The sequence below is a fragment of the Alosa pseudoharengus genome, unplaced genomic scaffold (assembly GCF_046254945.1).
Source record: "Alosa pseudoharengus isolate Yale_2024_CS ecotype anadromous, Long Island Sound unplaced genomic scaffold, YU_APseudo_1.1 YU_APseudo_1.1_scf_23, whole genome shotgun sequence".
NCBI lineage: Eukaryota > Metazoa > Chordata > Actinopteri > Clupeiformes > Clupeidae > Alosa > Alosa pseudoharengus.
This window is the reverse complement of record NW_027468685.1, coordinates 29,350,152-29,363,138: the sequence shown is the minus strand read 5'-3', so window position 1 is coordinate 29,363,138 and position 12,987 is coordinate 29,350,152. Positions and strand designations below refer to the sequence as shown.

Below are 12,987 nucleotides of genomic sequence, written 5' to 3'. Positions count from 1 at the left end.
ATTGTTTGAGGCGAGCGACGCCCCGCACAGACCGGCGAGGATCAAACACGTCGCGCGGCCAGTTCGCTTTTCTCATGGAAATCGTAGCCTACCTCCCGGTTGCACGTGGAGTTTTACACATGCTAAGGAAATAAACATATACACTACGCGCTGTTGCGCCGAAACTCATCAGAAGGGAGTATGTTCGACAACCCGGTCGTGTTCTGTGGGTTTGCACGTTTCGTCTTCCTTGGAGGCTAGAGAAATAGTTAGAGAGGCAAAGAAAGTGGCGGCAGCGCAAGAAGTGCAGCGAATGTGCTTTGCTCCGTGTGGTTTCTCTCCATGCGTGATGTGTCCGTGGCGCGAATGAAGCGGGTGCCTTTTTTGCCAAATGCACGCAGAATGAGTGACTTATTTCCCATCTTCACGTCGGGTTAGTAGACTTTTCATCATACCGAGCCTTCGTGGTGTTAGTTGATTTGCAAGATTTGTGCAGAAGCGGATTCACTGCGCCTCTAGGGCAGTTTTTCAAAAATGCTTCCATGGATGGTCATCTGCGCGTTACTCTGTGTATACCATGCCGGGGCAGCCTGCCCAGCCGGCTGTGAGTGTTCCGAGGCTGCCCTAACGGTGAAGTGCGTTTCGAAAGACCTCCAGCATATTCCGAGTGGCATCCCAGGCTACACCAGGAATTTGTTTATCACCGGGAACCAGATCAACCGTATCGGACCCGAATCCTTTAAAGGACTGGTCAATGTGACAACTTTGTCACTGAGCAACAACAGGTAAACTTAAGCAATAAAACTACATTCACCATTTGAAGGTTTGAATGATGACTTTGACCTTTGAAACTATTTTGTTTAGTTATTTGTATAATAAGGCAGTTATTGATGTTTATGGTCTTACATTAACTGCAATAGGATTACCGGTACTAAACTGACAAGTATGACAAAATTATAACTAGCCTAATTTTGCAGCATAGTTTGGTAGTTCCTCCGATGCAAATTTAGGCTGATTATCATTTTCAAATCATTTTTGTCCAGTCAGTGATGAGTCTTGTGTGAATTCTGATGTTTTCTGATGTAAGCATTGAAGCAATCCTCTGAAATGGTCTTGTGTCTCTTGCCATCAGGATTTCTCAGATTGAATCGAACACATTCGCTGGTCTGCGCAGCCTCCGCTCCCTGGACCTGAGTGGCAACCAGCTGGCCATCATTCACCCGGAGGCGTTCTCTGCTCCAAGCCGCACACTGCGAGACCTCAACCTCAGTCGCTCGCTCTACAATCACACGGCCGTCAAGGACCTGGCCGCCTCTCTCCGCTTGAGCGCGCTGTCCAGTCTCCAAGGCCTGGACCTGAGCGGCAACGGCCTCATCTACCTGCCTGACTACATTTTCTCTCACCTGGGCAGCCTACGTCGGCTGCAGTTGGCCAACAACTCCTTGGTGGCCCTCCACAATGGCACCTTCGCCTCGCTGGAGCGTCTCGAGGAGCTGGACCTCACCCTCAACGCCTTCCGCACCTTCCGCGAGGAGGCCCTGCGCGAGTTTGACCGGCTCCCTTGGGCGCGACTCCACCTGGGACTCAACCCGTACACGTGCACGTGCGGCATCGAGCCGTTCGCCGCCTGGCTGAACGAGTCGCAGGCGCGCGTGGCGGACGCCGATCGCCTGGTGTGCGCCTTCCCCGCCGCCATGCGCAACACCTCCATCCTCGGCGTGCCCGACGTGCCCCTGGGGTGCCACCGGGCGGGCGAGGGCCCCGACCTGGCGCTGCAGACGTCCTACGTCTTCCTGGGCATCGTGCTGGGCTTCGTCGGCCTCATGTTCCTCTTCGTGCTCTACCTGAACCGCAAGGGCATTAAGAAGCGCATCTACGACATGCGCGACGCCTGCCGGGAGGTGTGGGAGGGCTACCACTACCGCTACGAGATCGACTCCGACCCGCGACTCTCACACGTCTCCTCGAGCGCGGACGTGTGACGCTCAAACGCACAAACAATCTCCCACTGAGCGTATGTGGACATGTGGCCGGTGTTGATGTTTGTTTGTTTGTTTGTTTGTTTGTTTGTTTTTCTATTGCATTTTTACCTAGTTGGAGATCAGTGGAAAGTATGTGCCATATGTTGTGTATATATAGATCTATATTATTACGATGATCAATAGAACATTTCCACGGAAGCATGCACTGCCTGATCTCTCGTCAGTGTTACTTAATCATGTCATGCCCTGGTGCCAATACTTGTCATGCCCTGGTGCCCCTACATGCAGACGTGCACCCACTCACCCACCCGCACGGCACATAAACACACAACAGCAGTTTGGTTCAAAGAAATCCGGCACGTTGTGTCTGGCTAGAGTAGCCCATTTGTTTTCATCGTCAAGTGGGCCGGATCGTTGTGCTCATGCTCGGTGATACAGCTGATAAGTGCCTTGTACCTGTGATTGGTCGGGAAGGAGGGAAAAAAAACCAAGTTGAAGGACGAAGACCATAGGTTGCCTCTTCACTGATGCGCACCGTATCACGACATCAAGATAATGGAGAAAGGGGCGTGGTGATCCTAAGATGTGGGTGTCGCCAGGACGTTGCCTATGAAAACCCACTCTCTGTTTTTTTCTTTCTTTCTTTTCTCTTCTTCAAAGCACATCTGTTGGCTATAAGCACCAGGACAATCCCCTTGGACTTGTGTCGCCCCTACCCCAGGGAACCTGGAAAGAATCCGAGCAGCTTATTCATAGCATTCCAACACCAGGATAACGTCTCCTAAGATGTCCGAGGGCCTTTGCACCCCCCCCCCCCCCCAAAGACTTTTTTCTTTACCAGAGAATTTGAAGGATAGCATTTTTTAGTGCATAACCAGTGATGGAAATCACAAGTCCTCTCCCTCTCTCTCTATTTCCCTCCTTCACTTCTTGCTTTGTTTTTATTCTCTCCAGTTTTATTGTCAGGATGATGAGAGCCAGTCCCCCCAGCCCAGGCTGCTGAAACTGATCCCTTTCTCCTCAAAAGACAACAGACGCTTTTGCAGAGAGAGGGGGAGAGGAGAGAGAGAGAAAGAAAGAGAGAGAGAAAGCTCTTTGAAGGGAAGCCTGCCCTGGTCTGTCATAAGTGCAGCAGCTTTTTCTGTTTAGGGGTGTGGGGGGAGGAGGGTAGGGGACTTTGCATTGATAAGATACAGATGATCCCGTCTCACTTAAGGGTTTCCTTCCTTCACTGTGGGGGGAAGCGCTCTCCAGCTCAACTCTTTCACTTCAACTCACGGCGCCCCTGCGCAGTGCTGTAAGCCAATATTTGGACTTTGACAGTGTACATTGAAACGTACATGTGCCACATCATTTTGTTTTATGAAGTATGTAAAGCAAATATATACATAACGTGATGTTTGGAAGTGGTCCTTTATTACGTACTGTCTAATTATTCTGCTCTTATTCGCTGCTTTTTTCAATCTTTTTTTTTTTTCACTGTGGGCTCTGGAGTGTTTCATGATCTATGAGGTGTCATGGCAACTGCGTCCACTTATCCGAGATGGATAAAACTTTGTGGCAGGGCATTTTAAAGCAGAGATGTTTCCTGAAAAGTCTGTATAGTCTTCCAGTTAGTATCTATTCGATAAGCATGTTCCTTTACTTTGTTTTCCAACACAAATCGTCACAATCTAAAGAACATTACTTACTAAGGCATGGTAAGCTTTGAAGTTATCTTTGTGTATTTGTACACCCTTTAACATTAATCCTGTACTGTAAATCACTGTCAACGTGCGACACCATTTCTAGAGAGGAGAGAAGTGCTTTGGAGTCCACATTGCCTATGCAAGTTCAGTTAGCACTAAGAAAGGAGGTAGATAGATTGGAATTCCATGGATGGCAAGAAAGAGTGTCGCCTCAGAGGAGATCAGTCATGCCTCGCCACAAGATGCAGGATCTGAGGCGGCCGTGGCGTCACACAGAAAAACTCATGCATGGTCACAATTAGCAGCATCAGGCCATTGTCTTGTAATTTGCTTGATCCGGTCATTGCTGTAGGCAATTTTCTCTGCTTGCTGACAATAATAAAAAAAAATGTTTTAAAACTACATCTGTCTAAACTGCTGCTTTTTTGTCACAAACTCCTTTTTTTGTCTTGGTGGTAGACCTCTACAAGGGTAGACCGCTGTTTTGACATAACTGTCCCGGGAGAGGAGGGAGGAGGACGTTGGTTATGGTTTCATGTTGTGTTTACATTTTTTTGTTTGTGTGTCTGTTCTGTGGAGCAGTGGTCCGTCTTTTCTGTTGTGTTCTACACCATTAAAGTCAGACATTTACATGGGAAGGAGAAAACAAATGAGCCCTCTGCCAAACACAAAGAGGGACTCTAATAGCCTATGCTAGGTCCTGTGAGATGGGCTTTGTCCCCAGACCCAAAGACACCCCCCCCCGCTCCATACCCACATCAACAGTGAGCCATTATATAGCCAAGTAAAGTCAGATCCACTCGCAGTCCTCTTCCAAGGAAGTCTCAACAAAGCAGTGTCAATACAGTGATGGCTGGAGTGCTGTCTTTATACTTCATACTCATGCAAGCTGAAGATCTCCGTTCAATAACAAGAAATGATAGCCATGCTTAAGTGTCCCGAAACATAAATCAGTGTGATTGGCTGGGATAGTGTATGACTAAGCACATTTATTTCTGGGTTACGGAACCAGAGGGGTGCAAGGCGTCTGGCTTACTCAGTACAGTGTTCTTTTAGATATCAGTGGCTACTCCTAAAGTTACCCGGGTTAGCCAGTTACCTCACTTCGTAGTCCTCACATCAGGACTGGACTGTGGTCAAAGCCAACAAAACATATTTTATTTGACCTAACAAAATGTGCAATTGATTATAACAAAGTTCCTATAGGCAAGCCTAGTCACTCAGCGGCCATCTTGGTAACGGTTTCGAGCAGTTATTTTGGGAAGCTATTTCAGAAGATGACATCAATCATGCCGTTTCCAACAATGCTGTTGGTTACTTACATTACAGGAAGGGGCAGGATATGTGTAGACAACTGCCATATTGGCATTCCGAACTAACCATACATTATGGAAGATTATTTGAGTGCTTTGTCTACTCATTACAAAGTCTCTGATTATAATCAAATACTTCTCCTTTAATGAGACTTCATTCCCCGGGACATGGTGGAACATGCTCTTGTGTCGAGTCAGTGTGGGTGGATTCTTGGTGGATGGGCAGGCGGCGTTTTGGCAGAAAAAAAGTCACGCCAGGCGAAATAATAAATGCAGAGGGCTTCTATCTGCAGGGGGGGGCAAGGTTGTCACAGCAGGGACAATGATGAGTCAGGGTCTTACAAATGGCTGCTGTCACACTCAATGGCTCCCTTTGCACCAGACTGCAGTCGCTTGTTAAAAGCGAAGCGCAAATTTGTCGCAGTGGTTTTAGACCTAAATAACCCTACATGTAGGTTGGGAGGGGTCGGGGATGGTCCTGCTGGCCTTTGTCTCTGGGCTGGACTTTACTGCGCGAGCAGAAACTGTGCTGATGATGAATTTGTTCTCTTAACTTTTTGTTCATGTTCTTTTTCTGCCCGCTCCCCTCCTGCCTGTGGTGCTGCAAGAGGCCGACTGGCTGTAGAAGACGGTTTGTGTGTTGGTGAGACATTTTTCTTTTTTTCTTCTGATTTCTTTTTTTGCATAAGATTTTATGACTGCTCAGCCAATCCCCATGACACTCTTTCCCTCATATTTTCTTCCTCTGGTTTCAATATTGAAGTCTTTGTTTTCTGCGTGACATTTTTTCCCCTCTTTTCTGGAATGCTTTTTTTGTGGCAATTAGCCGTTTATGTGTTGTGAGTATGCAGAGTAGTAATGTGTGTGTGTGTGTGTGTGTGTGTGTGTGTGTGTGTGTGTGTGTTGGTGGGGCATCTTGGCAACATTAAGCATGTTTAATGGCCTTGATAGGCAATATGACTTCAAAAGTGAATCCCACATCTGTTAGAGATTGAGCAAGAGGAGAGACCCACAACACTCACGAGTGTGACGACAAAGTGGCATCAGGGCCACGGCCAGGCCTTCATAGGGAACAAGACTTGACACACACACACACACACACACACACACACACACACACTCTCTCTCTCTCTCTCTCTCTCTCTCTCTCTCTCTACATCTGCCTCAGTCTCTGTCACTCTCTTTTTCTCTGTATCTCTCCCCTCTTCTTTTTTCAATATTTTTGTCTCTCTCTCTCTCACTCTGTCTCTCCTCTATCACTTTCTCCATCACTCTCTGTCGTCATTTCTCTCTCTCTTTCTTGCTCCTCCTCTCTCTCTCTCTCTCTTCGATATGCAAGCCCTCGGCTGTCTATTCTCCCCCAGTTCTCTCTGTTTCTCTTGCTCTCTTTGACCCTTTGTCTAACTCTCTAACGAACCCACACTCATGTCTTCATCTCTCTTTCTCTCTTCCCCCTGTTCCTCCATACACACCCATGTCTTCATCTCTCCCTCTCTTTCCCCTGTTCTTCCTGATGGCTTTGACTTGGGCTGTGACTCAGCAGGTACAGCCTGTTCATCTGGCTGGCAGAGAGAGAAAGAAAGAAAGAGAGAGAGGGGAAGAGAGAGAAAGAGAGAGAGAGAGGAGTAGCGAGAGAGAGAAATAGAGAGAGAGAGAGGAGAGAGGGAGAGAGCATAAAAAAGAAACAGACAGATAGAGGGATGTGTGTGAGAGAGAGAGAGAGACAGTGAGTGTTTGCTTCTTGCAGCATGAGTAAAAAAAAGGAGTTGACCTTAAGTGCAGTGTGTGTGTGTGACTTGTGTGTGTATGAGTGTGTGTGTGTGTGTGTTTGTGTGTATGTTTGTGTGTGGGACTGTGTTTATGTGTGTGAGTGTCTGAATGTTGTCACAATGGCCATGTTTACAGTACCAGAACAATCACGCAGCTCTTTTCAATAAGTCTGAAAAGCCTCCTTCTCCCCCAGCACATTGTGTGCGCGTGTGTACGTCCACTCTCATAGTGCTCTTATCTCAACAGCTGGGCGCTTTGCAGTCACAGTCCTTTGTTCCTTAATTGTTCCCCACTGCCATTTATACAAATTTGGCATTTGTAATGCATTATTATATTTACTCAGGGTTTCCCATTTATATGACTAGTATCCCAAACTGCCCCTGTGACAAAGGCCAGCTATTCAGGCTACTGGTGAAGCAGTGTCCCAGTCCCTGTTGGTCGATATGGGAGCGTTTGATCAATGACAGATAATTGTGTTTGCTCTTTTTGGAGAATGGGGATTTGGGTGCAGCTGCAGTAGCCATTATCCGTAGTTACATCATCATCATCTCGCAAACACATAGGTACATAAACAGTCTTGTTCCTAGTTTATTTAAAAAAAAAGAGAAACGAAGGAAAAGAGTACTGGAACAGCACACTCCTGTGCATGTTTTCATCTATAAATTGCATCACTCGCATGATTTGTGTGGAACATTTCCCGCATTCAGATGTGTCTACATCAGTATGTCGCGTTCTCCAATAGAAAACACTAGTACAGTGATGCTACTCTGGCACAGAATCAGCAACAAATGCATTTTGTGTTTGGGAAAGGGAAAAAAAAACAACAGAAAACCCCTGCAGTGAAACAAGAAAAAAATGCTGATTTTGAAATTTCTACAGACCACAACAATGCAACCTCCTCTTCTGATGTCCTAGCAAAAAAAAAGTAAAGTAAAATAAAGGAAAAGAAAAAAAGAAAAGGTAAAAAACACAACCCCATAACTCGTCCTTTTGATCTCTGGAAGGACAGGGAAACGAGTGAGCACTGACTGGGACTGGGTCTGGAAGTGGGGACCAGGCTGCCACAGTGTTTAAACATCAGCACGGTCCCCGGGTCTCCAGTGGGGAGGTGGTGGTGGTGGTGGGGTGGGGGGTCTGTTCTCATATCCGCCCCAGAGTTTGGCTCTCAGTTGTGGGTACGAGTCCTCCCCCAGCTGGCTGTGCCTCAGAGGCCTCCTTCTCGACCGTGGGGCTTGTAAGAGCGATTGTTTTGTTGTCGTTGTGGTTGCTCAGAAGAAGAAGAAGAGGACAAACTGACTTTTTTCTCTCTCTCTGCATTAATTGCCCCCCACCCCCACCCCACCATAACCATCCCACCTCCCACTACCCCCCCCCCCCCTGTTTTCTTGTCCGCTCTCTTGCCTTTGCGCTTTTAAGTCAACACACATTTTGACAATCAAAGCAGGCATGTCCCTCTGCACAGGCAGATTTGCATCCACATCCAGAATGCACTCTGATATTTGATATATGACCATAATGAATACCCACTGTGCCGCTCTTTCTTCCCCGACAGAATCTTTTGATTATGCAATTCTGTGTTGGGGTGGGGGAAGAAACGGCAGGAAAAAATATGGCTCACTTGCCGTTTTGTCTTAAATTGAGTTCAGTGGAGGAGCATTTTGATGTTGAAAGTGGCGATCTAGTGCTGGCGATGAGGGTGAGATTTAATTGTTTGGGGATGAATTGGCTCTGAGGACCTGAAACACAATCAGCTTATGAATCGATTTGATCAGCTCCCAAGGCTTGAATGAATTGCACCCCCTCTGTAACGTAGTGTAATTCATGTCTGTATACCGCCAGGGCAGTGCACGGGGACACTTCAGGCCCTCTGACCTATTTCCTCTTTCTAGCAGTGCTGAGGACAATGTCTCCTCCTCCATCACTTTATCATTTCACCTATAATCTGACAAGCCACGGCCCATGGACACTGTTGCAAATGTTGCCAAAATCAAACATCTGACTGCTGTAGCCTAAGGGGCTGTGTGTGTGTGTGTGTGTGTGTGTGTGTGTGTGTGTGTGTGTGTGTGTGTGTGTGTGTGTGTGTGTGTGTGTGTGTGTTTGTGTGTGTTTGTGTGTGTGTGTGTAGCTAAACTCTCGGCTATTGATTTCCCATTTAACTCCCATAAAGGATGTCCAGTAAATGAGCAAGGGGAGAACTCTAATGGCCCAGAGACGTGTGAATCAACCTTTTAATTCATTATCTATTGTTGTGGCACATGGCAATGTTAGTCACTCCTGGCGGCTACTCGGTCTGACTTTGGAGTACTTCATAGCACACGGGGAGAGAGCGGAGTGTGAGGCGGGGGAAGAAATATCAAGCACGACATCAGTAAACAGTAAACGATGGCTCCTGACGGGGCGTGTCTTTCTCTCTCCCCAGGTAGGCCGACCTCTTGTTCCTGCACGGGGAGGCGACCTCAGCTCATTATTACTCATTTTTATGATTTTCTCTGTCGGCCAGGAGGAGCGACCAGATGCTCTAGCAGGGGGGAGCGCCCAGCACCAAGCCGAGCCCTGACGCATCCGATTGGCTGGGAGAAGGGAAGCGTTCTGGGGGTCAAAGGACAGATTCTTCCAGAGGGGAAACGCCATCTGCCCACCGTTGTCTGGGTCGCAGTCTGTTCGCCCCAGTTCTGATTTCCTGCGGACGTCTCCTTGAGACAAGCACCACACATCACCTATCGCATTGCAGCCAGCTCCTCTCTGAAGCACTCCACCTCACACAGTGAAAGCAACAGCATATTATATGCAATTCAATTGAGTGACCTAATTGATTTATTTTGTATTATGTATTAGCAAGATGTAAAAGAAATTCCAAGTATGTACATGATATTCTTGAAAACCTTTATTCATTTTAAATCTCATTTACTGTACATGAAATACATATCTTAAATATTCAGCTCTGATTTAGTAGGGGATATTCTAGGGCCTCTCATAACATCCTGTATATGACATGTACATGTATTCAAATCCAAATCCAATCCAAAGAGACATTCAAGCTACAATGCCGAGGAGACCTTATGTAAGAATTAATACTAGATCAATTAGTACTATTACTAGAGGGTGAAAGTGCAGAAGGTAAAAGTACTATATAGTCAGAGAAAGTGGTAGAGGAGGGAAGAGAGGAAAGTGCATGTTTGGTGTGTTACAGTGGGGCTACACCAGGCACGTTCGCATTGCGTCTGCTGCAACCACTATGATCGATTGAACTGGCTGCACCCGACGTGATAATGGCGTGTACGTCCGAAAGAAATAGACCAGTCGTCTAAATTTGTTTTAACGCATTGCAATTGGATCACCCATGTAGCCTCCCTGTTAGGTGTTTGTGTGACATCGTATGACACACAACAATCAGATTTAATGTAAATATGAACAAAATTACCACTACTGTCTCCAAATCAAAATCTGCATGCTGGCTCTTCTCCAAGGCATTGTTAGTGAGTGACTGTTCCAATTCACAAACTGTGCAATAACTAATATGAGCTCACAAGGGCAGTGCACACAGTGAGTGTTTGATTGCCATGTCCCTGGGCAGATTCAGACATGTTTCATCTGATGAGCTTTTACTGTATGTAGTGGTGGCACATTGATGTGCCAGTGATTGAGTGCTTCTTTCTGGGCACGGGTAGTTGCTGATAAATGTTTTTGGATCAAATGTATTGCATCTCTCCTCTTGCTGTCCTCGTCCTGTCTGAATAGGGTGCGGAATCCGTCTCCTCCGTCGACCCGGCGTGTGTCAGGAAGGCATGACTTTGCTGATGTCGGTGGAGGACAGCTTGCGTTCCAGTTTTTCACTCATATTTGTAATGAGTCAGTGCTTTTTGAGAGGCTGTTTCGGGGGACATGAATAGACTGAAGTCTCTTTCTCTGACAAACATTATAAACATATTGGCCACACTGGGACGTCCCAAGGACTAATGGCCCTCTGCAATTAGACTCTCTAAATCCATCCTTTGAGGCCCTTCACTCGCTCATACTCTCATTTGAACAGCCCTCCTCTAGAAAACACCTTCGGAGTAATGGGTCAGCACTCCAAAAGAGAAAAGCCTTTTTATTCTTGAGGCCATTTGTCTCCCTGATCTCAGCATCTAACCCTCCGAACTCTCTCACCCTGCCCTGAACTGACACACTATGGCCTCTTACAAGATTGCATTCATGACATCATTATGCTTCTTGTGCTTTAGCAGAAAAATCTTATCCAGAGTGTCTTATACTTATTTACTGTTCTACTTCCTGTACATGTTTTTTTAATGTTTGCTTTAAATGGGAAATAAAATACATGAAAGTTTGCCATTTCAGTTGGTTGATAAAAAAAGTTGACTAAATTGAATTGAACTAAATAAAATGTAGACTGTGTGTGCATTATGGGAGTCACCCATGAGAAGCCTGACTGACCTTCCAGTAGTTCTGTACATGCCACAGCCACGTGCCATGTTATGGACAGAATCCTGGATGACTCACCGGACTCCATGGGTTGTGAGGAATATAATGTGGACCTGATGAAGTGACAGGGCAGAGAAAGTGGGCCTGTGTGATAGATACTCCCACCATGCGAGTCCACTGACGTCGGAAGACAGGACCAGTGGCAACACACTCACACACACACTGCAGAAGAATGACTGTGTATCAAGGACAAGCAAGTATGAAGTGGTGTGAGTGTGTGTGTGTGTGTGTGTACATGCGTGCGTGCGTGCGTGTCCTAATATGAAGTAATAATCCTGCAGCTCAGAGGATACATAACCCTACCCGTCCTACCGTCAGCAATATTTTTACTTCTCTCATTGGCATTCCTATCCAAATGAGCACATCTCAGTGCCCTCCAACCAAACAATTAGCTGACAGTAGCTTTGCCAGTTTATGTGTGTGTGTGTGTCTCAGGGTAACAGGCTCAACACTTACTAGCTGCTGGACACCAACTACACAGCTCGGCCTTTCAGTGAGGGTGTGTGAAGTGTCATTAATCAAGCTAACGAGGGAACAAGGTCCAAGAACTGTTGGAGCATGAACAAAACACAGTTCACTTTGTAACTACTTTCTAATTTTACAAACATAATTTTATATGAACATTACCTCCCAAGTAGAAATATGTTTGTAATACATGAAATGTGTGATAAGAGATATCTGTTAAGGAAGCAAACTCGTTACATTTTGTTATCACAAATGTAATGCTTTGAGAGACATGGGACTGAAAGTTAATTTCCCAATAGAGTGCTGAATGAATTAACCAATCAGATGCATTTCAAGGAGAAAGACATGCCTGCCTGCCAATGGCTTGGCATAGGAAGAACAATAGGGCAGGATTTCACACAGCAAGGTTTTCTAAATTTCTTGCAATAGAGCGACCAACCAATCACAGTAATTATCCTGATTTGTTACTCAAGTGTGACTCCAAATGGCTTAAGCCACAAAGTATTTGACTCAGCTGTTGTATCTAATTGCCTTGCACAGCAGCACCAGTAGACTATTAGCTGAGTAGGCTCAGTATTAAAATGTGCACCTTGCGCAGAGGAGACAAGTCATAAGGTCTTGGGTTATTAGAGTTGATCTAACTGAGGGCCATGGTTTCTGGGACTTGTTGGTGGTAAGTTTGTGTTTTAAGCATATGTTTGTGTCAGCCCATAAGAAAAGCAAAATTTGAAATGAGACATCAGCCAGTTTCTCTTAAGGGACCCATAGGAGATGTAAGGTGATTGGGGAGAGAGGGAAAGGGTGTTTTGAGTTGGTTTGGGCTTAGACAAGATGAGTGCAACTTGGCAGCTGAGCTCTCAAAATACTGTTTTTCCCTTCTCAATCTCTTATCCTAACTTATTTCTCCTAAGGGTCCCTTAGGAGAAATGGGTGAGCCGAATAAGATCTGATTTATTTTTTGTGACCAAAAAGACCTTTTTCAAGATTAACTTTTCCTTGGAAGTTATTTGCATTACAAGTTATTTACGTCCAGAACAAGTTAATGGCTTTCGGGGGAAGTAATGTGCATCACTATGTACAAGTGCATTTCAACTCCTTGTTGTAGGATTCCAAAATCAGAACTGCAGGGAGAGGGCAATGTATTGATGTCTCTGGTGTTTTGCAGGTTGGGCCTGTGTTTCCTTCTGGCTACTCCATGCTGCTCATTGGTGACTAACCCTGGTAACCTTAACTACTATATTACATCCCAATGACCATCACAGACTTGTTAATACAGATATATGTATTAGTATGAGGTCAATGCAACAG

The 12,987-nt window shown here is 45.9% G+C and overlaps 1 protein-coding gene across 1 annotated transcript; it reads left to right on the top strand.

Annotated features, from left to right (window-relative positions):
- Positions 1 to 55: 55 nt before the first annotated feature.
- On the top strand, positions 56 to 2,723 carry tpbg1b (trophoblast glycoprotein 1b). The gene is made up of 2 exons (XM_076302247.1): positions 56 to 764; positions 1,112 to 2,723. The coding sequence occupies exons 1-2, from the start codon at positions 514 to 516 to the stop codon at positions 1,959 to 1,961; spliced, it is 1,101 nt and encodes a 366-aa protein (XP_076158362.1). The 5' UTR covers positions 56 to 513; the 3' UTR covers positions 1,962 to 2,723.
- Positions 2,724 to 12,987: the final 10,264 nt, after the last annotated feature.

Excerpts from the sequence above, each read along its gene's own strand:
- tpbg1b (XM_076302247.1), top strand. The coding sequence starts at position 514 with ATGCTTCCATGGATGGTCATCTGCGCGTTACTCTGTGTATACCATGCC. Across the intron at positions 765-1,111 it reads TTGTCACTGAGCAACAACAG|GATTTCTCAGATTGAATCGA; the intron begins GTAAACTTAAGC and ends TCTTGCCATCAG.